The 26290-nt window shown below is 44.4% G+C and overlaps 2 protein-coding genes across 5 annotated transcripts; both read right to left on the bottom strand.

The window, feature by feature from the left end:
• Window positions 1–1532: 1532 nt before the first annotated feature.
• Window positions 1533–10505, bottom strand: LOC308126183 (E3 ubiquitin-protein ligase pellino homolog 2). 2 transcript variants are annotated; one of them, XM_080490366.1, is made up of 7 exons: window positions 10130–10505; window positions 5775–5904; window positions 5318–5419; window positions 4687–4884; window positions 4096–4281; window positions 3805–4010; window positions 1533–3717 (listed from the first exon to the last, which is right to left on the bottom strand). In XM_080490366.1, the coding sequence occupies exons 1-7, from the start codon at window positions 10207–10209 to the stop codon at window positions 3333–3335; spliced, it is 1287 nt and encodes a 428-aa protein (XP_080346492.1). In that variant the 5' UTR covers window positions 10210–10505; the 3' UTR covers window positions 1533–3332. The 2 variants fall into 2 exon arrangements, with proteins under 2 accessions (XP_080346492.1, XP_080346493.1); XM_080490367.1 differs by lacking the exon at window positions 10130–10505 and adding an exon at window positions 7805–7900.
• A 10240-nt stretch (window positions 10506–20745) lies between these two features.
• Window positions 20746–23497, bottom strand: arf6a (ADP-ribosylation factor 6a). 3 transcript variants are annotated; one of them, XM_080490513.1, is made up of 2 exons: window positions 23344–23497; window positions 20746–23214 (listed from the first exon to the last, which is right to left on the bottom strand). In XM_080490513.1, the coding sequence occupies exon 2, from the start codon at window positions 22580–22582 to the stop codon at window positions 22055–22057; it is 528 nt and encodes a 175-aa protein (XP_080346639.1). In that variant the 5' UTR covers window positions 22583–23214; window positions 23344–23497; the 3' UTR covers window positions 20746–22054. The 3 variants fall into 3 exon arrangements, with proteins under 3 accessions (XP_080346639.1, XP_080346640.1, XP_080346641.1); XM_080490514.1 differs by having other exon boundaries at window positions 23340–23449; XM_080490515.1 differs by having other exon boundaries at window positions 23294–23438.
• Window positions 23498–26290: the final 2793 nt, after the last annotated feature.

The following is a 26290-nucleotide window of genomic DNA, read 5'->3' as shown; positions in this document are numbered from 1 at the left end:
TGTGTGTGTGTGTGTGTGTGTGTGTGTGTGTGTGTGTGTGTGTGTGTGTGTGTGTGAGCTGGTAGAGGGAGCCATCTGCTGGAAACTGCACAAGACAACCAGTTGCTCCATAAACTGCAATAAGCACATTGTCTCTGTTAAAATAGTCGAGTTCCGAGGAGTTCCAAGGTGCCGCCTGATGAAACCGCCTCTCATAAACCTTGTAATATATATAAATATCTGGTTAGTCTTTATTTATAGCCTGGAACAGTTACATGCTTTTGTACTTGTTTTGCGACCTAATCTCCATTGAAATGTGTCTTTTAATAAAATAATCTATACTTTTCCCTCTAATTATTACAAATGGAGACCAACAAACATGGTTTTTAATCTGGTTTATTGACATGTGTATAGCGATTGTCTGTGCACCGGACGATTACAGAAGAATATGTTATAAAATGATACAAAACAGTCATTACATAATAATAAAAAGGAATGCATTGTTAAAAGTGTGAGGTTTATACGCTGTATAATACACGTCGGCTACTCCCGAGCTTCGTAAGTAAGAGGAGGGATGAAGGTTTCACCGTCTGGGACGGACTTCAATCGATAAATACGACGTGAGAAATAAAGTAAATTGAGGAAAAAGCTGATGACGTTACAACCCGAGGCTGAGCTAAAATACTGTCTGAATTCGTTATCGATGCTAACGTCTAAAAAAAAACGAAAGAAAGAAAGAAAGACAGAAATTCACATGAAGACGTCTACGACCCAGAGGTGGGTTCAAATGAAGGGGAAATAATAAAGTGGAACAAATACAAGTAGAAGCAAGTGAGGGTGCTGCAACGGTTCTCCATCCACATGCCAATTGTGATACATGTTGTTCTGTATATATCTTTATATATATATTTATATATAGAAATATTTATATCTTCAGAAGCAGGATTCACATGGCGGAGATGTTCTCATCCCCTCTCGGCGCCCTTTTTTTTTTTTCCACCCGTGTGTGAAACGGCCCCATTTCCTGCCCCTCGGTGTCTGGTCTTCAGACGGGGGGGGGGGGCTTCCCCCTCAGTTCTAACAGACTTTTCTTCACATCTTCTGAAAAATCACTAATCCTGAGCTACAAAAGCAAAGTCATCGTCAACACTACGTCACTTTTACCCACCGCACTACAAATCTTGGGACTTTGGAAAAAAAATACCACATTCCGAAAACAGTATGCCGACTTTCATGAGCAGCCGAACGTTTCACGATGGGTCTGAAATACAAAATGTAAACACGTTTGTTTGTTTTTTTTTAACTTTTTTTAACATCTCTCTTTCTCTCCGCAGCGAGTTGGTTTTTGACGGAAAATAGTGGCATAGTAGTAGAAAATGGGACTCCGGCGAGCTCCATCAAGTATGAGGATTATTTCAGGGTCACTTGCCCTCTTGAATTCTGCCCCCCCCCACAAAAAAAGTGAAAAAAATAACAAACGCTTGCTTGGAAGACAACTGAACTCAGCATGAACAACAAGTTGGCAATCCACCGTGCAAAGTTTCTTTTTTCTTGTATGTGTGTAGTGTGCATACTGTGTGTGTGTGTGTGTGTGTGTGAGTGTACGTTCCGGACATGCAAGCTTGACACAATTTCCCACGCAAGTGTGCACGTGTGTGTGTGTGTGTGTGTAAGTGTGTGTGCGTGAGTTATCATCAGATAACTTCATCCACACTTGAGGCTATCCTTGAAACGGCTCTCTTCCGAGTGAGTTCAGCGAAGCTACACCATAATATTCAGTTACAAAAATAGTATCACAATATAGACCATTCAATATGAGCACCAGGGAAGGCTAAACATAGCCCGAGTATTTGGCTACATTCATTGTCTGGGCAATGTGTTGTTGTTTTTTTCCTCCTACGGTAGCGTTTGTGTACGCGCGTGTTTTGTTGGACACAGTGTTGGCAATTGTTTTTTTTTTGTTTGTTTGTTTGTTTTTCTTCTCACTCACAAGCTCTCCTACATCTACCACACCGGTTTATTTGGAAAGAGACGCAACTTGCTTACACTGAGTAACAACAGGAAACTAAAACTGTCCGTTAGAAAAATACTTTTTTTTTTTTTTTTTCTCGTTTCTTTTTGTTTTTTCCCCCCAACACTGAACATCTAAAAAGAATCCCCCCCCCTAACAAAATAGTTTTCTTTAAAACAAAAGAGTTTCGTTTGAGGTTACACAAGGTCGAACTCATGGACTCACCATCACACTAACAACGGACCCTGCTCAGTCCGGTAACCAGAGGCGTGTTCAAAACCGAAGCTTATCTATGGGAGTGCCGTTATTGCTTCATGAGAGTTGTGAAGTGGGGAGTTCACCCAGTTTCACCCAACCGGCCTTTGTTTATCCTCGCCCTGCTTCCTGATCGGGATAAGATCTCCTCCCACCGCTCCTCAGCCACGGTGGCGCTTCTCTCGGACCGAATACACGACACGAGAAGTGCTTACGTGGAAGGGGCTCTCTGCATAGATAGAACTCTAGAATACGCGAAATGAATACACTCAAAATGTCACCCGTTTTCGTGTACTCCTAGGAACTGCGTGGACGCAAAAACGCCGATGAAATCTTCTTTGTAACCGTTTGCCACGAGAAGTTAAAAATAGAAAAAAAATCAGCAGAAAGGAAAAGAGCGAACTCCGAAAGCACACCGATCACGTTTGACAACATGAAGATGAAGGTGTTTTGTTTTGGTGATCAAAACCTTGAAGCAACCAAGAATACAAGCGGGAAATATGAGAGAGCGACAGCGGTGAGATATCAGACCAACAAGTGCAATAGGTTGGTTTTTTTTTGTTTAGTTTTTTTTTTCTTGTACCTGCAATAAACCGCAGGTAAACCGGGAAACAAGGCCATTGCTTTAAATAGTGCAGAAATATAATGATCATCTCATAGTAGGAGGGCGTTTAAACCTGATGACTCAGCGATTGTGTTTTGTTAAAGATAACGAGGTGGAGGGTCAAGCAGCATGGCTGTTAGCAACTCTGCGTCTTACTTCAGAGAATTATGCCTCGTTTTAAGGAAACTCAATAGAAAAAAAAATTAGAATTTACAGTACTGATTAGTCAGTCTTGACCCACTTTTCTGATCTTATACCAATAACAAAGCTCCAAAGGATAAACAAGGGGACGGATTCTTCAGCACTGAGCTTCATTCTGTGGCACAATATGATGTGGCGAGCGGCTGTACCCACAGGAAGTGAGTGGACAGCATCAAATCATGTCCAGATCCCTTACCTCTTCACACTGATCAACATTTGCGACCTGAATGAAGCTCAGGTAGCTTCCTGTTAATGTGATGGCGGTCGCTGAGGAGGCGGCGACTAGTCGATGGGGCCCTGGAAGATGAGCCGCGTCCAGCCGGGGGAGCTGAGGGCGGCGGAGCAGAAGGGGCAGACGGGCCTGAAAGCGTGCGTGCCGTGGGGCAGCGGCGTCTCCGCCCAGTACCTGGCTGTCCTCTCTGAGCAGACGTGGCCGCACGGCACAAAGCCGTGAGTGGGCGCGCCGGCGTCCACGTACACGGCGGGCTCGCAGCCCAGCCACAGCGGCACGTAGGGGCCCACGCTCCTGCACAGGGGACATTCCCGCCGGGCCGTGGAGCCATCGCCCTCCGTCGGCTCCACTTGTCCTTCCGATCTTTGGCCCCAGTCGTGGCGTCCGTGGACGTGGCCGCAGGTGAGGTAGACCCAGGGCTGACGCTCTTCAAGGCTAGGGGAACACGCCCACAGTGCCGATCCATTATTATTACTCTTTGCACAGGTGGAGCGCGATGTGCTGAGCTACACGAGGCCTCACCTGTGGCTGCGTGGGAGGCTGGGGAAGGCCAGTGTGCTGAGGCCTACAGGACACTGCGGCCGGGATGCGTTGAGCTCCTGACGGAGGGCCTCCAGGTGCCGCAGGGTGGGGGCACGCATGAGTCCCTCCCCGGTGCGCCACAACAGCGTGGCGCCGCAGAGGTCAACCAGGGAGCCGTCACGGAGCGCGCTGCTCTCCCCCTCCGCCTGAAAGGCGACGTGACAAACACGAACGTGCTCAACATTCGACGCGCGAGGTCAACCGAGGAGCCACACGGGCGTGGAAACTCACCAGTTTGCCGCGGCTGGGTCCAGAGCGCGTCTCCCTCAGTGCGTAAACGTCTCCGCAGACGGAGATCTCCCTCCACAGGCCCTGTTTCGGGTCCTCTGGGAAACCCTCCGGGTGCATGACCAACACACCGTTGGTGGTCAGACCGTCCATGTGCCCGTCCGGATTTTTCCACTTGGTTGCTTTTTCCTGTGAAAGCGAACGCATGAAGAGTAGAATGTAAACTGTCCGACAAAGATGTCAATAAATACAGTTGGCTTCAAGGACAAATATGACACATTATCCTTACGTGAGTGTGTAGGAAGAGCGATGGAGTGGTGGGGGGGGTTTCAAAATAAATGGCTAGCAGACAATTTGCTTGTGCTTGCACGTCGGCCTCTCCCAAATTGATTAAGTATCAATCAACTGGCAGAGTGGAAGATCAAAGAGTCCACAGGGGCCAGACTTTTTCCCCCACACGCTTTAGTCCATTTGAATAAATCAACGTTTCATCGGGGCACGTGGGAAGAAGGTAACGCTTTTAAAAAAAAGTCTGTTGCCAATAACATGCTTTTTAATGGGAAATCTCTGATGGCGGGGAATCCGTCCACTCACCCCGAGGAAGATATTTTTGGACGAGTCGAAGCCTGCGGCGTAGATGCGTGCGGTGTAAGGTGGGTTGCGCTCGCACACCACCCTGCAGGCAAAGCGTGAGATGGTGCTGGGCGCGATGGAGGGGTCCTCCCCCTCCTTGCCCCCTCCGGAGGTGTCCGTCACCACAAAGTCAATGGGACTCTCCGTGGAGCGTCCGATCTGCAGGCGACGGCAAAGGGGAACGGGAACGTTGCGATTTACAGACGTGATCACATTATGTGAATTAAAACTGAGGGACTATTAAACCGCTACTGCTCCACTGGATCAATGCCAGATTTACAAAGGTTGCAAACTCTAATAAATTTTAAATCGGGACTGTTTTTTCTCATTGTCAAGTTCAGGATTTTTAGGGTAAGTAAAGCAGATCTATGACATCATCCTCTGCAGGAATCAGTGGATAAAAATAGGCTTTCTTGAAGATACTACACACAAGTTCTTATTTCTACTACGAAATGGTCAAAAATAATCTTCCTTTGATGACGTTACACAACAGTGTATTTTAGGAGGAACTTGAACATGATTTTTCCATCAATGGTTTTTTTTTTTTTCTTTCCTGTCAACAGTTGACCTGGTTTCCTAGATGATGTTTTACCTGGAACATGTCTGTGTTGTTGTCATGGCAGTACTCCACCACCACCGTCTGGTTACGGGACAGTGTGAAAGAGATGCTGTGCTGCCCCCTGCTGTGGACTGCCTGCAACGACAAGAGCAGCCGCAATAAACCTCGTTACAATGCACTCCGCCGCTGGAACAAACTGTCATTTTCTCAAGCGTGTTTGACCGATTTTAGACTTTTATTAACGGATATCTCACGGAAGAGATTTGATGTATGAAACCAGAAATTCACAATGACCCAACTTTGATAAAAATGAAGTAATCTTTATCTCTAAATGGATAATGATTCAGCCTAAAATCAACTACATTCGTATGTAGGACATAGATGCAGACACATGCCCACACACTTCTTCAAGAATGAGTGCGTGGGTAGGGGGCTCACAGGAAGGAATCCAATGTCGCACACTGATGAAGCGTGCGGTGGGTCTGCATACCTTGCTGTCCTGTGGTGTGTTGAGGATGTGCACAGCACTGGGTTTGACACCGTTGGCCTTTGCCCTTCGGTACAGAGCGAAACGGCTCTTTCTGCGCCCACGGTCTCCGCTTGGAAGAGAGCCATTGTACCTAAAGGAGGAAAAACAAGCGATGAGCCCAGATGATGATGAAGTAATCCAGACTGGGGAGGAATACAACTGCGGCTGAATCGGCACATGTATGCAATAGCTTTACTGAGTAATCTTGACCGTGCAAATTTCTAAACCGCTTTATCTATCTAGAAGTCACAAGGATCTGGAGCGATCCCAACTGACTCTGGGTGGAGGCAGGGTACACCCTGTACACACAGCAGAGACAGAGACAGGTACCTACTGAAAAATTAGAGCAACAAAGTCAATATATCCGTGTGGGTTTAGATTTGGAGAAAACCATGGAGAGAACATACAAAAATGTCACGTATACAGAGAGAACATGCAACTCCAACAAGCCAGGGTTTCAAAGCAGTGACTTGCAGTGAGGCGAGTGTGAGGAAGCCTAATAATGTTAAATACTATATATTAACCTGTATTTATAAGATATCCTCACTTTTAAAGAAGATGTTGCCAGTGTAATAACAAGGAACTTGTTGGATCACTAATAATGTGTGCTTTTAAAGCGTTGTCATTGCTTTATACTTTAAAATGGATTAAAACGGCACGTTCAAGCTGCTTATGATTCCTGTTAAAGCTGCTCAACCTGAACGGGAAGGACCGCAAAGACTTGATCTGAATGACTCGGTGCGACTACCTACAGCCCAGGTTCACTGCAGAGACGTTCACCCTTCATCTCATCTGTCATGTTGCAAATGCTTTACGATCTAAAGTGTTTTCAGCATGACGGATTCCGTTTTATTACATTCACTGTAAGGCTTTGAGTAAGAGCACCGGTCTGAATACTTTGAAGGCACGTGTTCATCAATAGGAGAAATATGAAAATCAAAGATCTCCTCACAGTTTGGATGCTTCATTCTTTCAAAAAGTGATCACCTTTTTTTCTTTTTTTTTATCTTTTAATGAAAAGCAGGCCAGCATTATGTTAACTTATTTCTGGTGTAAGAGCGAAGAAACTCAATATGTCTACAGTAGTTTTTTTTTTTCTATAAAGATGAGTCAAATAGGACTTTCACAGTTTGAGTTCACACAGAAGGCGGTGAGCTGGTTTTGAACTTTTTTCCTATCAGTAGGGCATGGATCCTATTAAAAAGACTTAGATGAAAGCCAGCAAGCAAGAGGGCAACAATAAAGACAATAAACTGTCTATAGTGGCCTTCAAATGTAATCAGATCTGGACTGGCTCACTTCTGGCCCCAGAGCTACGCAACCATATTTCACTGCTGCAGTGGTCATACAATGCAACTCAGAAATAAGTCGCGAGGCACCAGTATCTCAAAAAACAATCTGCAATGCATATCAGATTGAGGGTATTTCATCAAATTACAATGTCAAAGTGGGTAGTTGGATTGTTACAAATGCAATAGTTCAACCATAGTGGACTGAGATTGGCTCATTTATAGCGTGGGCCTGTGTCCCAGACGCATGAATGTCCATTACTGAACAAGGAAGCTTCTCTGTAGTTTTGCCACAAGCTTGGACATTATACTGAGCAAGCGAGAAGTTTCTGTTGGGTCTGGCGATGTGTAATGGTTATTAGGTTTTTAAAAGCTTTAAAAAGGACACTTTTTTCCCCTTGCTGGTCCCTTAAAAACCCAGAAAAAGGAAATACGGTAGATGTCGCGAAGTAAAAACAACTCTGTCATCTGCATTAATTCCACATTGACTTTCTCCTCAGCCGATTCCAATTATTAAACTAACCTTAAACGAGCCACTTTGACTTGTCATACTAAAAAGTATTTTCTCAGGAGGTGGTTGTTGACTTCATGTACATTTAATGAGACGCACTGCTCGCAATGTCAGTGAGTGTCACATCCTGAGTTCTGGTGGGTGAATCTGATATGTTCCCTGGAGAGGGGCTTCAAACTGGCCACACTTACATGAATATTTGCCAAATTTTGAGTCCAAAGAAAGAGCATGACTCAGCGCTGATATCAGCCCTCTGTAGTCTGGCCTGTCAGATCAAACTGAACCGTCTGCCGAGAGAAAGACGGCGTCAGGAAGAGGAGACACGTGAGGACAGATCTTTGTGGGTCCGTTTCAAAGGTAGAGAATATGATATAGGGCACAGGCTAAAAGGGCACATGAGTGAAAGTCTGATGAGAGGATAAGAGAAGTAAAAGGTTGACAAAAAGCAAGATAGAAAAGCAGTCGGAAGCCATCGTGAACATCCAGCTAAACGTAGACGTGCAGCGACCAGACACGGAGGACAGAGGCCAGGAGTCGAGGTGACGTTTAAAGGTCGAGGGGAGAGGCCAGTGGACGAACGGCTCCATACGCTGCAAGTGTGGGCAGTTCTGTCCTCCATCACGCATGTGCACACACCATAAAGCACAATATGAAATATTCACTCCTTCTGCCCCCCGACACAGCGTTTATTTTTGTTGAGGGCAAGTCACGAAGGAGGCCCGCCTCGGTGAAAGTCAGCACTCAGCGAAACACTGGAAGGAAGGAAGGAAGGCTGGCCGAGAGGGAAGGCTGCATGGGAGACGGGGGAATGCGACAGGGGGCCGGGCTCCGACTGGGGACACAGAGGGTTAAAAAGGTGTGTGGGAAGACTCGCAGGGAGAATTGCCTGTGGAGCGAAGCTGAGCGTGGGTTACGAGTCGAGCTCTGGTGGGCCGCTGGAACAGGGCAGGACCGTACACGGTGTCCAGGCTAACTAAGGTAATGAGTGGTGGCAGACAGCCACTGCAAAGATCACATGGCCTGCAGTGAAGCAGACATCGACCGCACGAGGCATGTGATCGTCAAGGCTGACAGATGCAAAGTCAAGCCACACTTGAACAGATAAGGCCGGCAAACTATGATATTTGAGAGGAAGAAGCACAAAAGACAGCGTGTTCTCACGTGGACCGTCTGCCGTCAAAGTTACCAGCTGAACGTTTGGGACGAGAGGAACGGGCCTCGCTCATCACAATACATTAACAATATGAGTGAGTCATGTGCTGCTGCAATCAGAAGGTGGCATTTTTTAACACATTGTAAATTGTGTTGAATATTAGACCGTTTTTATTCCCCATTATCTAGCTCAGCCAGTTCTCGTTAAAAACTAGAGAGCTCAATTGAGGGGATTGCGAGATCAAACCGATTTTTAAAGCAACCAAACACGACCACATTTTCAGTGGGAAAGAAAACACATTCAGCGTTCTGGCCCATGCCCACAACGCCTCAAAACAGGTGTCCAATTCAAACTCCCTTATTCTGAACCGAGGATGTAAAGGGCAGCTGTGTTCAAACAGTCGGATGACGGGGAGGACGACTAATCAGTATTCTGATGTGGGTGGGCTCCAGCCTCCTCACTCTTACGTTCAGCCAGAGGGGAAGAGATAGGCCATTGGGTCAGTTATCTTTGGCATACACAGGAAGCTCTGCGGGGCAAGAGGGAGGCCTGTGTGAGCCCGGATATGACTGCGTGTGTGTGTGTGTGTGTATGTGTGTGTTGTGGCATTTCTGGTCTCTGCGGACCCTGCATGGTGTGGAAACGGTAGGGCTGGAAATGCTGTGGAAGCTGGTGGCTGTCATCAGCACATCCTGCCAACTGTGTGCCTGCGTGGGTGATGTAGAGGGGCTTTTCTCCTCCTCCTCCTCCTCCTCCTCCTCCCTTCCTGGCCTGGATGGTCATCTGGCTGAAACGTTATATTAATTAGTAATACCAGACGAGGAAGGTGATTACTAAATCATACATGCATGTTTGAGACAATGAGATCCTCCTCAGTCCTACTTTTAGCCATCACACATACAGCACAGGATGACATCATTGGGATTTTCAGCCTGCTTCATCCCCCCACTACAACCATTGATGAAAAAAAGAAAGCGGCTACATCCGTAGTAGCCTTGTGTACTACGACTGCAGCACATTCTGCACCTTTTGCACTCAAACGCACCGCACGAGACAATCCAAACAATAAACCAAGCTTGTTCAAATGTGGCCCATAAACTTACTTTCGTCGTACGATAAACGAGAAGCAAGCTAGGATGTGTGTAAAACAGGCGTGAGGATGATGTGCTTGATTTGAAAAAAAAAAAAGAAAAAAAAAACTGGATTAAATGTGAACCCACACGTAATCTTGTGGCTTTATTGTTAACAACGAAGCACAGTGCATTTTCTTTAATCTTAATTTTGCCGCTGGAATGAGGTTTAATCACGACACAATTTTAAAAAAAAAAAAAAAAGAAAGAAAGAAAAAAAAGGAAAGACTTACCCCAAAATGACCAATTCGCCGTATTTCACCGGGTCTTTAACGGGCACATCATCATCTCCGTCTTTTTTCGGTGAATTCATCAGACTGGACTGCTCCAGGAGAAGAGAAGAGACGCGTCCAAAGCCACTGAGATAAAACAATGCTAACACACTCGAAACTGCAAAGGAAGTGGTTTTGGGGATCTGCGGTCTATCAAAGTTTGGCCACAGTTGGGTAAAGTTTTTCGAGACTTTTTGCCGTTTGTTTCAGTGTTTTAATCCCCTGATGAAGCATCTTTTCGTGGCTTAAATGCCGGCGAGATGCTAGTTTGTATCGCCACAAATCTGTTCAGTAGCAGAGAGAATACAACAACGGCTAACGGCAGGGAGTGGGCCGTACCACCCACTGAAGAGGGGAGGGGGGTTATTAAATGTAAGGAGATATAGTTTTAATAGATAAATGCAAGATTAGTAACCCAGCCTCCAGTGAATTCTAAACGTGTGGAAATACTACAGAAATAATTATGAAAGCCAATATTATTTTCTATCACATATTACATAGGGCTGAGTGACAAACCCTCCCCTGGATCACGGAATGGATGAATCCTCAATGTGAAGCTGGCTCCCACTGATAGAATAAAATTTCTGAAATCGCACAAGTAGCCCCCTATGCTGGGATGTAGATGTATCCCGGTGTATTTAAACTCGTAGATTTCTTTTTGTCTCATATAGTCATCATATAATCTGATCTAATGGGTCATTATGGAGTCTGACGTAATAAGATGCTTGGGGGTGGTGGGGGGTAGTGCTGGTGGAGCTGGGATGTGGGTCACCACTGCGCCCCAGACGACACCTCCTTTTCTTCCCTCCTGCATTTCATGTGGGAGTGCGGAGACAGATATAGGCCGACTGGAGCCCACGCTTATGCAGTCTGTCTCCCTCTTTCTCTCTCGTGCACGCACACAAACACACTTAATCACGCGCACACAACGTGTAGTAACGCGTAATGCTGTTGCCACATGAGGGCAGTGCACTTGCAAAGTACAACTTTCCATCCAGCCCATGAAGTTCAGTCAACTCTGGTCATTTTTGGGAGAAGTCGACACTGGGTTTTCCTCTGTGCTGTGCGCCACTGGCACCTGCTCTAATCTGTGATATATATATATATATATATATATATATATATGCATTTGTCGTATTGTCTACTGATTTATGAATGGGTGATGTCAAGTGTTAAGACCGAAGTGTTTGTCCCATACTGTCTCTTTCTCCCCCAACACTGACTGCTGTTCATTGTTATTTTATGAGACAGAAAGCCAAACCTTGGCTGCAGGCTTTTTGGACAGAGCCCAGAGCGAGGGTGTCAGTAACAGTCTGTTCTGTCTCCGGAGCGGCCAGTCTCTCGTCATCTACAACAGTAACCTTATTCGTACTGTGGCAGTAACAAGTAGTGGCTTGCACGCAGGGTAAGGCACAGAGGCGCCATACAGTACTCTGCATGACTCTGAGGTGTGTGGTTCGCTTGCCTTTGTTATCAGATATGTTGAGTACCATTAAAACATTTGCCCCGTACAAATATAGAGGTGTTACCTTGAGTGTTGGGAAACACTTCAAAAGTAGAGGCCAACATCTCTCACATGCTTTGGCTGCAAGTGCAGGAAGAAAGTTGATGACACTTTGGAAAAGAGATGACTCATGATCAAGCTTGAGCACAAACCGAACCGAACAACCGCACCCTTATTTTATGAATGAAAACCCGTAGCATTTGCAGAGTAAAGAAGGAACCAGTCCCAACTGCTGACTCACTTCTGGTGTGCATCTGCAAGTTCGACCGTATATATCCGAAGTTTAACCTCCAACATACTTTTCCTCTGAGATACAAAGTAGGAACTGGATGAACCAGCTGTGTGTACGGCTTTGTGTGCGCGTGCATGTTTCAGTTAGTGTGAGTCTCTTTTCTTTGGTACTGTGGGATTAAGGTCACACCCTTCTCACTCTCTCACTCTCTCCCACATTTGCTGTTCGTCTCGTTCCGCTCTCTTTTTCTGTTCAGCTGTGTTTTTGCCTTCAGTGCGAGGTGAAACCTCCCCGCTCCTCAGTTTATGACCATAATAATCCATCAGCTGGCAAGGAGCCAGTGGCCAATGGGATCATTTATTTGTTTGTTTGGTATAACCAGGAATTCAAAGAATGCTGTGAATGAATACAAACTCCACATCTTTGCCTTTTTTTAACGGATATCATTGAATATTTTGAATCACATACCAACAGTGGGAGGTATGAATCATGGCAGGACCACATGCATCTCATCACAGACACTTTGTTAAAAATAAGCATCTCTCCAACTTACAACATCGCGCCACCGCCACAAATATGCAGGGAAACTTGTCACACCGTGACTCCATGATGTGACCCGGTCCGTCATTTAGATCCGCTGATAACAGAGACGCTGTGTTAATTTTCTAAGAATGAACATGGCAGTTTTGACTGACAGCTGCTTTGTTGTATTATGGCCCCATCAGCCCGACAAATTCTCCCAGATGAATCACAGTACGCGGTCTCAGCTGCTGCCAGGTCAGACTTGCAGTTAAAGTTCACAAAACATACAGAATGTCTAAACAATTTATATCTTGCTTTGACATTTATGTCATCTACATGAATAATAATATGTGGTTTAACCAGGAAAACTGGAGGAGAATGCGTATACAGTTTGGGCACATCGCTCAACTTATCCCGATACCTTATTTGGCAAGCAACTCACAGATCAGATGTATGTCTAATTGTTAACATGCGGGGTTCATTACATCTGTCGGTGCGGTGTATATTTTGGCAGAAGGTATTTCAAGTCGGATCCAAGCAGATGGGGTTGCCACTGATAATTTACAGATGAATGTTTTTCTTTGCGAATAAATTCACTCGAGTAGAGAGGTGGGCAATTCATTTTCTTAAGGGGCCACACAGAAAACTAGGCTCGCTGTGGAGGAACAAGCCGTACGCGGACTTCACTTCTGATAAATATAATCCATCTCCCTCACAGAAAGCATTTTGTTACATAGTTCTGGTGAGTGACTGTTGCTGCTCTGCATCAGTCTTGAATTTCTCAGCGTCTTTTGTGGATGTTTTGTAATGGTGCTTTAAGTTCTAATCCTTGAACACAGCAATCGGGTTTTCTCAAAGTAAGCAGATTGTTCCACATGTGAATTCACTGATTAAGTACATAGATACCGACTTCTCAGTGAAAAGCATTCTGGATTCATGCTCCGTTTTTTGGTGGAGATACCAACATACTGAACAAATCAAAAGTTCATGGATAGCAGGCCAGAAATAAATTACTTGAGCCAAACATGGAAAATAGACTCAGATTAGAGAAATCCTTTTTTTTTTTTAAAACACAATAAATACACACCTGCCCAACCGTGTTACAATCAGGCTGAAATCCCCCCAAAATTCCAGGGTCAAGTTAACATCTTGACTTATTTGTCTTGCATTAAATCATCAGTGAAGAATTTGTGCAGTTTAAGAAGGGTGTGTTGACTGACTGAGCAACTGTCATCTGGGAATATGGTTGCCATCAAGAGAATGATCTGTTCTGCAGCAGTGTTTAGCACGCTGTTTTGTGCAAAGTTACATCGATGTGAAATGGCTGGACACAAGTTTCCCAGCAGAACATTGCACAATGTATCACACAAGTAAACAAAGCACAACCATAGAGCCCGTCACATGATCTTGAAAGAAAGATATTGCTCCATTGTTCAAATCTGGAATTTACACGCTAGTTAGGTTCTTTTAGTTGAGGCATGGTTACTTTGACCGTTGAGCTTCAGTGTATCCCTACTTACTGTTGCAATCTGCTGTGTGCTCTGTCACCTGACTGTCACAGCCAGTATCATAGATAGTGTTTTTTTTTATATTTGCACGTTATCACTGGATTATGTAAAAACACTTTTAGCGCTGTATGGAACAAATTAGATATATTTGATGCCGATCTTTTCATTCCATCTCCTCTACATAAAACTTTTCTTGATTCTGCGGTAAAAAAGTGCAAGCGGACATTCAGCTGTAAGAGATGAAAGTGAAGGCGGTGACTCTAAACGTCTCAGTCTTTGTCAATGTTGCCAAGGAGACGGGCTCAAACAAAGCAAAGGTATTTCTGTTATTTGGTTACTCTGTCTAGTAAAAAAAAAAAAGAAGCGGAACTGAAGACTTTTAAAAACCGGACACGCCACCAAACAACTAAAACAACAGTTATGATAGCTTCATTGGCTGACGTCATGCAATGATTTTATTGAAATGTGCTTGTGGCCATTTGCAACCAGCAGTGTCAGTGTCCTACCTGCAGTGCACGGGTACATGCCTGCCGGGTGTGTGTCCGCGCTTGTGAACGGACACCACATTCGCCTCTCCTTGACGGAGGGGACGTCTCCTGTTTTGAGAGGGCACGACGCTGCAGATGGCTCAGCATATTCCCGCTCGCTGTGTGTGAGCTTCACACAGACACCATCGGGCCTCACTCGAGAGTTTGGCTCCCCGTGGGGAAAGCTAATTGCATACACAAGCAGGTTTGTTGCAAAACACTGGGAAACAAATGTCACCAGGAACTCTGGCCATTGATGGCATAATACTGCTAATCATACTTTAGCAAGCTGTCACAGACTTAATTTGTAAAAAAAAAAAAAGAAAAAAAAAGAAAAAGAAAGGGCAGAATTACCAGGGAGCTAGATCACCTCACACGCCTGGGAAAGACACGAGAAGATTATGTGAGATCATGTGAGAAGCGGGAGATAAGGGAGTCCCTGAGGCACTCATAGCAACAATCCCAGGCAAAAACGAGCCAAATAAACCTGCCGCTCATGTGACAAGAGCTGATCTTTGAAGCCAGTCAATGAATTACGATCTTGTCTCACAAAACATGCAACATCGGTAAACAGATTAAGCGTGAAAAGATCTGTGAAGCAGTTCTTAAACGGTGTCTTTCCACAAAAAAGAGAAACATGTCCTACTCTGTGGGGCGGCGGCGGGGGGGGGGGGTTATTGCTTTAATAGACGTGGCTTCAGCACACTCATTCATTTCATGTGTCACTGAGCTGCACAAAGCACCTGCCATACACGTAGATGACCTGAGCCCTCGGTGCTGAGGGCTTTACATGAGGCAGATGGCCCTTCAGACGAGTCATTAGGAAGAGCCGGTGGGGGGGCTGCATGTGGCGCGTTATTTTTGGATTTACTGATGTGTGTTATTTAGGGATGAAAGTTGTATTGGCGACTCTATTTCTGTGTTTGCGTGAGTCGGAGGTTGCCAACAGGCACCAAGGTGAGCGAGAGAGCGACATTTAGAGTAATTGGCTCCCTGTTCGGGCTGACAGTATTCCACAGCGAGCACATTAATAATTACACAACGTGCGACCTTTAACCTCGGTGTAACAGCCTTGATTACCACAGGTTCTGAAGAGTGACACTTGTTGATTGTTTCGCCGCCAGTTAAGGCGAGACGTGGCAGGCAGAAGCAGTGTTTTGCCACAACAACTGGCAATTTTGAGATTTGGAGCTATTATACTTTAGTGATGTGTCCTCCTTAGACTTGTTTACAGACAACACACAAAACACACCTTTAGTCAGTTCATTCATTGCCATCGCTATATTTTCATCTCTGCGTTTCTAAATTCACCAAAAGCTCTTTTTCTGTACTCCAAGCACGTTATTCACATATCATGTGGCATTAACTGATGATTTTTTTTAAAAAACACTTTAAAAGTTTTAAATTGTGAATTATTCTCATAAGCTGTTCTTGTACAGAGGCGGAGACTGAAAATCTTTCATTTACACATTTAAGGTTTTTGCTGATTGGTATGTTTATCTATCTTCTGTCCAGCTGAGTGTGCGTGAAGACAGGGAACACCCAGAGACAGGCAACCACACAAACGCACGCACCGACAGGCATTTCGTTTTGGAGTCACCCCTGACTTCAAAGCCATGTTTTTGAACTGTGGCAGGAAATCAGAGGAGCTGAAGAAAGCCAGCACAAGCAGAACAGATAATATTCCCACAGTAAATATCCACAAATAGACTCGAACCAGCCTGATTCATATGAATTGCTTCAAACATTATGAAATGGAGCATTGTATGTCTGTTAACGAGTAAAACCAAATGTTGTTTTTTTTTATTATTAACATTCAAACACCAAAAAGACACATAGTAAGACATTTGACATTGGAAGTATCTATAGGTCACACATTCACTCAGCTATCAAGAAATTTGTGATGACATAAAATCAACAAGCTGATTCAGTGGGGGACCAAAACTGTAGTTCAAATATTCAGGAAGAATGAAAACAAATGAGTTACAACTACCACCCTTTGTTTCCAATTGAAATTCATTGAAAAAGTTTTGGCCGATTAAATTATCTTACGTCATTTCTTAAATTAAGATGTGCTGTTTAGGCTTTTCCACATCAGATTTCTGGTGTGGAAATGTGTTGTGAATAGCCTATAATGAATTCGCGATTGCACGAATCACACTTTTAGATAAATAAAGAGCACATGTTTGATAAAAAACAAATATTGTTTAAAATGTTTTGCTGGTTCAGGACTCAGATGGGGGTTCATTCAGAAATAAATTGCAGTTACACTGTCTTGACCAGTCATATCCTCAATAGTGATTGCAGTCGACACCCACTCTGGCGTTCCACAAAAGAAAGCCAGTGCAGGTAATTACAGTGCTTTTTAACAGACACATAATTTACATCTGAATAACAACGCTTCAGCCCTCCAGTCCATTTTTGTTTCAGACCCACACAAACATGTTGGATAGTATTTCTCACGATATTATGGTCTTTCTTTTTTTTTATTTATCTCGAAGCACCCATCTGTCATTGTGTGGCGTGCCATGTGTCACACAGGAAGGTTGCAGCACATGTCTTTTCCTGTCACAAATGAAAGCGCAGCGCAGTGCTCAGCCAGCATTTTGCAGCTGTACATACAGTGGCGACGTTTTCTGGAATAAAAACCTTAAACTCTTAATTTTGATTTGATTGATCACGAAGGTACAAAATCAATATTTCCATCGAAGGTGTAGGCATATGTTTGAAATAAAACATTTTTTAGCCACAAAAGCCAGAATTATAGTACTGAAAATATTCACATGAAGAGAGTGAACTCATAGGAGTACACTTGGAGGTGTAGATCAGTTTATTTTAATCACATCCTCCGCTCATGTTAATTTTAGTAAAGATTCTGTGATAACCACTCTTCCTGTAGAAGGATGTGAAAAAGCAACGGCGCTCAACGCGCAGCCTCTGTTTAATTACATCTGTGAGCCTGAACCACTGCAGTTGTAGAGGCACACGTCCCTCCCACTGCACAGCCTCGCTGCCAAATGCAAACACAGGCCTCGGGCTCCCTATAATTATTAGCACATTGTCCGAGGCGGACAGAAAAGCAATGTGCAACAGATTCTGAAGAGCGTACAAACATGCCTGGGAGCTGAATGTCACTCTGCATGCCGCTCCAACGGCTCCCATGACGACAGAAACTTTCCGAGTTGTGTCTCCGGCTCATCCTGCCAGTCCCAGGGTCCCACTTTGTGTGCCAGCGGTGCCATGTGGGGCCGGAAATGCCATTCCAGACAACTGCAGATAATAGTTCAATCAGAAGACAAGGACAACAACGAAACACAGTGGGGAGAACAATCGCACACTGATAAGAATAAATAGACAAATAAATAAACCTGGACAAAAGGGTGTGTGGGGAGATCGTTCTGCACGGCGAGATTAGAATACCCGGTTTGAAGTCTGCTTGGGGAGAAGGGAGAGATGGAAGGACTGAAAAACTGTACTCATCCAATCCGCTGAACCTCAGAAAATCTCAGCATCTTCATCCCAGCCAGCGTCTCCGAACCAAACATCATGTGCTCCCTTCCTTACCTCTTTTTTGTCCACTGAAAAACAAACTAAAACTCCTATTCCCAAAACTACACAAAATCAGTTACTTTTTAACCATAAGGAATAGTAGAATGAATAACTTTTTTTACCCCACTGCTTTAGCATTTTACACCATAAGTCAGATTCACCCATTCGTACCTCAGTGTCTTTCTCGGAGATTGAACCTGCAACGTAACGAATGGAAAACCCCAATTTGCCAACTGAGCCACAGTCACCCACATTCTATATAGCAACCATTTGATTTACTTCCCTTTTACAAAACATCTACATTTAGAACATATTTTTACAGACGCAATTGCATAAAACGTCTACAATTTCAAACAAAAGTTCATGAAACCAGATTTCTCAGAACAGTTTATGAAATACAATCCTGCATGACTAACATTACCATGCTCCAAAAGTCCCTTACTTAACACGATACTTGCGAGGCATCATTTCTTCCATGCGTAAGCATGGTTTTTAGTCACAATAGGGGATTGTGATATAAGAGGTCGTGGGTTGAAGCATGTTTGATTTTACACAGCAAGGCTGAAGTCTTTCCTATGAAGACACGTAATCAATTTTTTTTTTTTTTTTAATCAATCAGGCACATGGTTTGCATGTCTTTTCTCCCACAAAGCCAGCGCCTCATTGTGAAATAAACCATACGATGGTGTAGGAGGCATACGATCGCGTTCATTTAAATTTGACATGGAACCGACACAGTAACTTTGGCATCCCTTTACTTTATTCTCCACAGATGCAGATTAAATACAGACGTGTTGTGAAGAAAAGAAAAGAAAGAAAAAAAAGATCTCAGGGGTGAAATGATGAGTGTTTCATGGCCTCTGAGTAAAGTGAGCATAGCATGTGAGCTCCTCAGCTCTATGGAAACCGCTGTGGGAGGACACACTCGACAAGGCGCCTGAGGTGTGAGGGGAAAAAAAAGCCAATCATATGCATACTTTCTTAATGTGTGCTTCTCAGGTGATTAACACAAACATAATCAGCGCTACACTGCAGTGAACAAGGTCTTGAGATTTACGGTGGCATGAAACATGTCATTAATGAAATCAGCATGAAGCAAATAAGGGGCCGTTTCCTCGAAAGCACACGTAGAAGGCATTTGTATTCATCTCCCTGATGAAATATACATTCTCTGGTGTATTTATAAGAATCAAAGAGAAACAGGAAGAAGGAATGAGCCGTTGTTGGACTGTTTTTGAAGCCCCCCCCTCCCCCCCTTCATGGGTGTACAATAGTCTAGCGCTTTCCCACCCATGCGACACAATGGCTGCAAAAAATTGAATGTGATCAAAAGCAAGATCCCAAAGAGTAAAAAAAAAAGAAGAAGAAGAAGAAAAGAAATGCTGCATGAGACAGGAATTCCTCGAGGAAAAAAAACAAAGAGGTCTGAATGGTGTCTTTTAACTGAGGGCCACAGGTGAGCCTGACAGCGTTTGACACCAGCCAGTGTGTGCAGAGCATCTGCTGCTCGGCGCGGTGACAGCTGTACAAAAGGCCCCGGACATGTGTGCTGACGTAACACAAGGGCCCGTTTCAATCCCTTCCCGAGAAAAAAGCAAAACATTCGTCGGTTTAATTTCACAATCTCCATATCCACAATGAGGCTCGCGGGTGGAAAGAAACTTGGGAGGGAACAAGATCACACTTGACAGCCGTTGGGGCACTGCCCTGCAGATCAGTTTGAGTGTGAGCCGCCGCGTCCTTGGAGCCGCACGCACACGTCACCTGCAGGGAGGCGTTCGCAGCGCAGCAACAGGTCAAACTTCACATCGGCAGCCGCAGAGCAAACACCGCGTGAGCACACAGAGCAAACGCTGAGACAGACGACAAACATTCCTGCACAGGAATTTCCAGATTAAGACTCTTCGATGTTTCTACAGTAACATGTGTTCCACAAGGGGTTCGAACTCATGAATTGCATTCCTGTTTTCATGACATGCAGCTCAGGTGCGACGTTAGGATCGGCGCTCACTGTCAGTTTCAACCTGTTATAAGGCGAGTCGCTCGGGAAACACACATTTCCATGACAACTGACTTCTTTTTGCAAGTGTTTCCTGACTTCACACGCTGACGTCACGCCCTCCTCCTCAGATGTGTGCGGAGAGGAAGTTCACCATACACACTTGGCTTAATTCCTTTTTTTTTTTTCCTTCACTACAATGGCATACGAAATCATTGTGACGCACAAAGGGGGGAAAAAAAGGGACCAGGTCTGAAACGATGACCTGATCTCAGATCTGTGCCTCAGGGCGAGTCGCTCACTCAAGGCAAAATGTCAGGGCTGGTGAAAACACCTTTCATGAGACTGACTAACCTGAGAAGTTGCACAAGCGGCGGGAGAAAAACACCCAGATTCAAAGCTCTCAGCCCCGGCCCATAAAGTGTTATTTCACCTCGCATCGCTGTAAATCTGAACCAACGTGCACCAACAGTGCTTCTGAGATGAACCGATTGACCACCCCCCCCCCCCCCACCCGATACCCGGTTTACCTGACAATCGCCATTCTGAAACCAGAGCTCTCATCATTTATTGACGGCAAGTGACTCACACGCGCCAGGGCCAAAAGGAAACAGGCCCAAGTTTCACTTCACATAGAACCGTCATAACGTTTCACACTCTCATTTCCTCTTTTATGGGCTGAACCTTTCGCTAAAAGGACCAGCTGCTCATTGAAAAGGCGCCACTTCCGTACTGATCTGGATATATATATTTTTTTTATTATTTCATCAGCATAGCAAGAGAAGAAAAGGAAAGAAAAAAACAAATTGAAACAGCAATATTTATGAACGATAAACAGAAAGATTGTGTGTGTTTGTACGATCCCTAAATGCGGATGACGATGCTTTAAAAAAAAAAAAAAAGAAAAGAAAGAAATGGGTGAAGCACCTACACTAGGAGGTGGCGGGTGGGGGGTTGGGAATTCCGTAAACACTTGCTGGGGTCCAAAAGTCACTGACAGAAACTCAAAATGTGCACCGCCAGCTTGTTGCAACGCCCCCCCCCCCCCACCATCCCCTGTCAAAGTGCAAACTCAGCAGTGGAAAAGGCCTTCTGCTGTAGGAACTGCCTCGGTTTGGGGGCAAACCTGCAACCCGGGTCCCTCCTAAGGCAGCTGAAACTACAAATACTCAACAGTAATGGAAGCTCTGTGAGAACCAGAAGAGGAAATAATAAGACTGTGGTAATAGATTTGGACCCTGAAATAAGAAAAGCACATATCCATATCACAGTGTGTGTGTGTGTGTGTGTGTGTGAATATCCAGCGTCCACATATTGTCTTTCAAACAAACCTCCACAGTAGACATTATGGATGAAATCACGGCACAGGAGATACGTACGAGCACATTTCCTCATTCATTCCAGTACAATCAATTGTGAAAAGTTTTTTTTTTCTTCTTTTTTCCTTCTTCTTCTTTGAAATCCGAACTTATCCGTAATACACATTCCGACACATTAAAGAGGCAGTCTGAGCCGCGAAAGTGATATGCTGATGTGGGCAATGGTTTCTGGACTGTCCCATCCTTTGGATATGTAGCTATGTTGAGAGAAATACTGAATGAGAGCTAAGCGAGGGGCTAAACTATAAATGCGTGGCCCCTGGGTCCCCTATAAGAAGGTATACAAAAAGACAAATAATCCCCAAAGAATTGCATTAAAAGCTGAAAAGGTATTGTATAATTAAAGAGTGTTGATTATATAGAATGCAAACTACGAAAAAGCCACAAAGAAAAAAAACCAAACCAAAAACAATAGTCTTTTGTTTAAATGAAATCAGGGGTTATAGTGAAGTTGTCATTATGAAAAAAAAATAAAAAATAAAGAAAATATAATTGCGACTCTCTTTGATACATACTCAGCAGAGAGGTCGTGGTATTAATTGCTTCAGATTGCATTTTTCTCTATACGTTTGTCATTCTCAGCTACTTTGTTTTTGCCTCCAAATGTCCAGGCTGGTGAGAGGAGGAGGAGGAGGAGGAGGAGGAAGAGGAGGAAGAGGGGCAACGTTAAGATTTGTAATTTGAGGTAAGCCAGGTCAGGCCCTCAAAAAGTCCATCCCCCGACGTGGCGCATGAAGGCTGAACGTACCAATTCCTATCCCTGATCCGGGTCAGGCCCAGCTTCTCCTGGATCTCGTGGGGCTTCATGGCGTCCGGGAGGTCTTGCTTGTTGGCAAAGATCAGGATGATGGCGTCCCTCATCTCCCGGTCGTTGATGATCCGGTGGAGCTCCTGCCGGGCCTCGTCGATCCTGTCCCTGTCGGCACAGTCCACCACGAAAATGAGACCCTGGGTGCCGGTGTAGTAATGTCTCCACAGGGGCCTGATCTTGTCCTGCCCCCCCACGTCCCACACGTTGAACTTGACGTTCTTGTAGGAGACGGTCTCCACGTTGAAGCCGACCGTGGGGATGGTGGTGACGGACTGTCCCAGCTTCAGCTTGTACAGGATGGTCGTTTTCCCGGCGGCGTCAAGTCCGAGCATCAATATTCTCATCTCCTTGTTCCCGAAGATCTTTGAAAACATCTTCCCCATCTTGTCTGATGAGCATAAATACTTTCGTGGGAAGGTGAAGGGGGAAAAAGCTGCGTCTCTACTGAGAGGAAAGTGTCGAGCGTTTCAGTGTGCAAGGGGCGACAGAAAGCCCTCGGCGGGCTCACACAAGTCGCAGTACTTTTGGAGCGTGTGGCACAGTTGTGGAGGTCTTGACCTGAGAAGACGGCTTGTTGTGAGCGCTCAGTGTGTCAGAACTGGGTGGGGAGACACTTTCATGATCCGCTGCCCTTCAGATGGAAGAAGAATAAAATGACATCCCTTCTTCTTTCAAACTCGCCACACTTTCCCTCAAAATCCACATTCTTCGCTTTCTCTCTCTCTCTGGAGTCCGGATCTGACTCAGAGGAGCTTTTAATCGGTCCCTTTCACCCGAAGCGGACTCTATAAATCAGGCCCAGTCCGAGCCCGGGTTCCCACTTCCTCCTCGGCCGCCGGTTCCGCACACTTGGCCTCAACCGACTCCGGTCGATGTATTTCAGAGCAGTTTGTCACAAAACCTCGCCGCCGGGACATTCAGAGAAAACGGCGTTCCAAAATTTAAAAAGAAATAATTAAAAAACAAAACAAAAAAAACCAGGTCATTGATTCATCCGACTTTCTCCTCTTCCCCCCTGTGACACGAGAAGAGAAGGGAGGGGTGTTTAGTACGGAGGACAACTTTGAATCCGCGCAAATGTTCCTCGCGCTTACCGAGTAAGCTCAACAGGAAGTGAAGGGAGATAACTGGGAAAAATACCTGCCTCTGCATCGATCATTCCCCCAGTCCTCGAGCCGTGTCTCCCCGCTCTATCCGCTCCGCGCCTCCCTCTCTCAACCCTCCGTTCCGCGCTGTGTTACCGGAAAAGGTGCGGACCCCGATCAGCCGCCACTTCCTCCACACGCCTCACACACACTACTGGTGCGTTCAGGGACTCGCAGACAGCTCGGAAATATCAATCACGAGCTTCTTCGGGAATCTGCAAGTTGTGTGAATGAAAGAGTCAGTTTTGCTGTTTTAATTTACAGCAAATGAAACTTGTCTGGAGCCGCAAAACAAGATAGCACAGCTGTTAAATTTGTGTAAAGACTTTTGGTGTATTCACCAAAACTGCAGTTGAACTATTATCAATCAGTTTAGCCATTTTTATTTTTTAGAAATATGTAACAACGACACGGCATGCACCAAAATATGCAATGAAACTCATAATGCAGAAAGTCACATGCAGTGAAAAAAGAACTCTCGTATTAACTCATATCTGTCAGTTCAAACTTAAAAAAAAAAAAAGATTCCTTTGGCAAAATGTCTGCTGTGTAACAACAACAAAAAAGAAATATGAAGATTGACAGTTTATTTAATGTAGGGGTCAATTTGAGAAAGCTACAGAGATCCTGTGGAGATGCAGCCACGTAAAAACATGTACACACGTATGACATTGATTGCAATGTACAAAACTTTATTGTTCACATCATGGATCACAACATAATAATACATGAAGTTAAGACTGCACATACATTGACAACTCAGAAAAAAAGGATTTGTAACTATGAGCTAGTTTTATTGTTGTGAGATGTTATATCTGCAATAAATTTACACATATCAATATATACCAGGAATTGTGATATGCAAATTACCATTATAAGGACAAATAAGTATTCATTTAGCTTTTTAAATTGTTATTTTTATGTTATTGGCCACTAAGAGCATAAGCTCTTCATCCATGAGCTATCATATTTTTGTGAATATTTCAAATGATCCTTCAGTAAATGACTATTCATGATCCCAAAAAATGACAAGCATTTTGTTAAAATGAGGAAGTCCAAACTGTATAAGAAGATCCTGTAACAGCCAAGCCCTTTTGTATAAACATGTATGTATAATTGACAGCTATATTTTTCCTTTACAGATGCAGGCAGGCTAAAATCACAAATATATTTTCAAGTATAACGGTATATGTGATCAATAAAGAACCTTAAATGAAATGCCTAGAGTAAGTTCCAAAATTTCCGATTGACCACAAACGCACCACACGCCATTTCGCATGCGCGAAAGAAAAAAATTGAACCGAAGCTCGGTCCTTTGGGTTGTATTGACACCATTTAAGCTTTTATGACTAATATAACCGCTTCTAGGCGGAACTGTAACGCAATAATGACACCAGCGATCGTGTAAATGGAGTAAATATGGGGTTTTGGCAGGTCTAGGGACGTCAGAGGGGGTCATTCATTCAAACAGCTCGTGCCTGAGTGACGTGGAAGTGGTGCGTGAGCAGGGCGGAGGCGCCACCCTGCTCCATGGAGGGAGGAGGCAGCCACCTGTTTATCAAGTCTGTTTTACTAGTGTTGTAGTTAAGACCGCTTAACCTTATACCCAGACAAGACCAAGACCAGAGCACCCCAAGAAGTTTGGGGGCTGAGACAAAGACTTTAAAGGGGTCATATTATTCAGATTTTCAACACATTCACGTGGGTCTCGTTGGCCCCAAAACTTTGTATTCAAAGTTCATTGCCCCAAATGCAGCTTTTCCTCGATTTTCATACATTTGAATATTGGATCATATGAGCTGCATTCAGAATTTGCTGTGTCTGTGTGAGCTGGACTGGCTCTGCTCACACGTGCCCATCTTGGGAAGAGGAAGAAGTACTTCCTCTGGCGGTGCCAGAAGAAGAAGGAGGAGGAGGAGGGAAACAATGTAGATCGATAGAACCAGAAGATGGTGGCAATGCAACTTTATGGATGCAAACTGCCTCTAAGCCCAAAAGAAGAAGAAGACGAAGACTTTAAGGAGCCGAGATTAGACCAAGACACAACCACAATTTTAAGGGGCCGAGACTTTGTCAAGACCAAAACAAGTCCCTTTCCAAACGAGAAACATCTGCAGACATGGAGCCTCCAAAAACGGAGACGTCGACAAATCTGCTATATTACCTCGCCTTATTAAATCATATATGCGAGACCGAGTCAAGACCAAGACCTTGAAAATGTTGTCTACACAAATGTGGTCTTATAGATCAACAAGTTGACGCTACCTTTTACAATATCATCTGTAACATCAATTATGTAATTATAGCTACCCAATTGTGCATTCAAAATGCTTGCTTTCATCTCTTACACCAGTAACCACCTGACCTGTATTTGACTGTTAAATCAGCACTGTTGCACAAACTACACTTGCATTTGTTTTTTCAGCTTAAAACTTTGTTTTTAACCAAATTTTGCAACAGAAACCCAAGAGAGGGCTCATGTGTCTCCCATTTTACTCTTTCTTTATTGGCTCCCTGTAAAATTAAGAATAGAAATGATATCCCTCCTCAAAACATATAAAGCCCTTTACAACAAAGCTTGATTGTATACCCATTATATCCCACTGAAACACTTTGCTCACATAATCTGGGTTTAATCAATGTTTATAAAGGGTATAAAAGCAGAATGGGAGGTCAAGTCTGAATCTTAAGGTTTACAAGGCTAGAATCTGTCTCTACTTTGTCTAATTAAACCTGAATAAAATATAAACTGACGTGGACTGCTCACGAATAAGTGCAAAAAAGGATTCATGGAGATCCTTTGGAGTCTATCAAAGAGGTCGGGAGGATCTTAGACAAGCTTCAATCTATCATGGACAACATTGGTGACCCCCTCCTAAACTCTGTCGGACCTCCAACTGTGTCCTTCATGTTAGGGGGAATACAACCAGGTCATTTGTACCTGCT

This window comes from Lipophrys pholis, assembly GCF_963383615.2.
Source record: "Lipophrys pholis genome assembly, chromosome: 21".
Taxonomy (NCBI): Eukaryota; Metazoa; Chordata; class Actinopteri; order Blenniiformes; family Blenniidae; genus Lipophrys; species Lipophrys pholis.
This window is presented reverse-complemented; position numbering and strand designations above follow the sequence as displayed.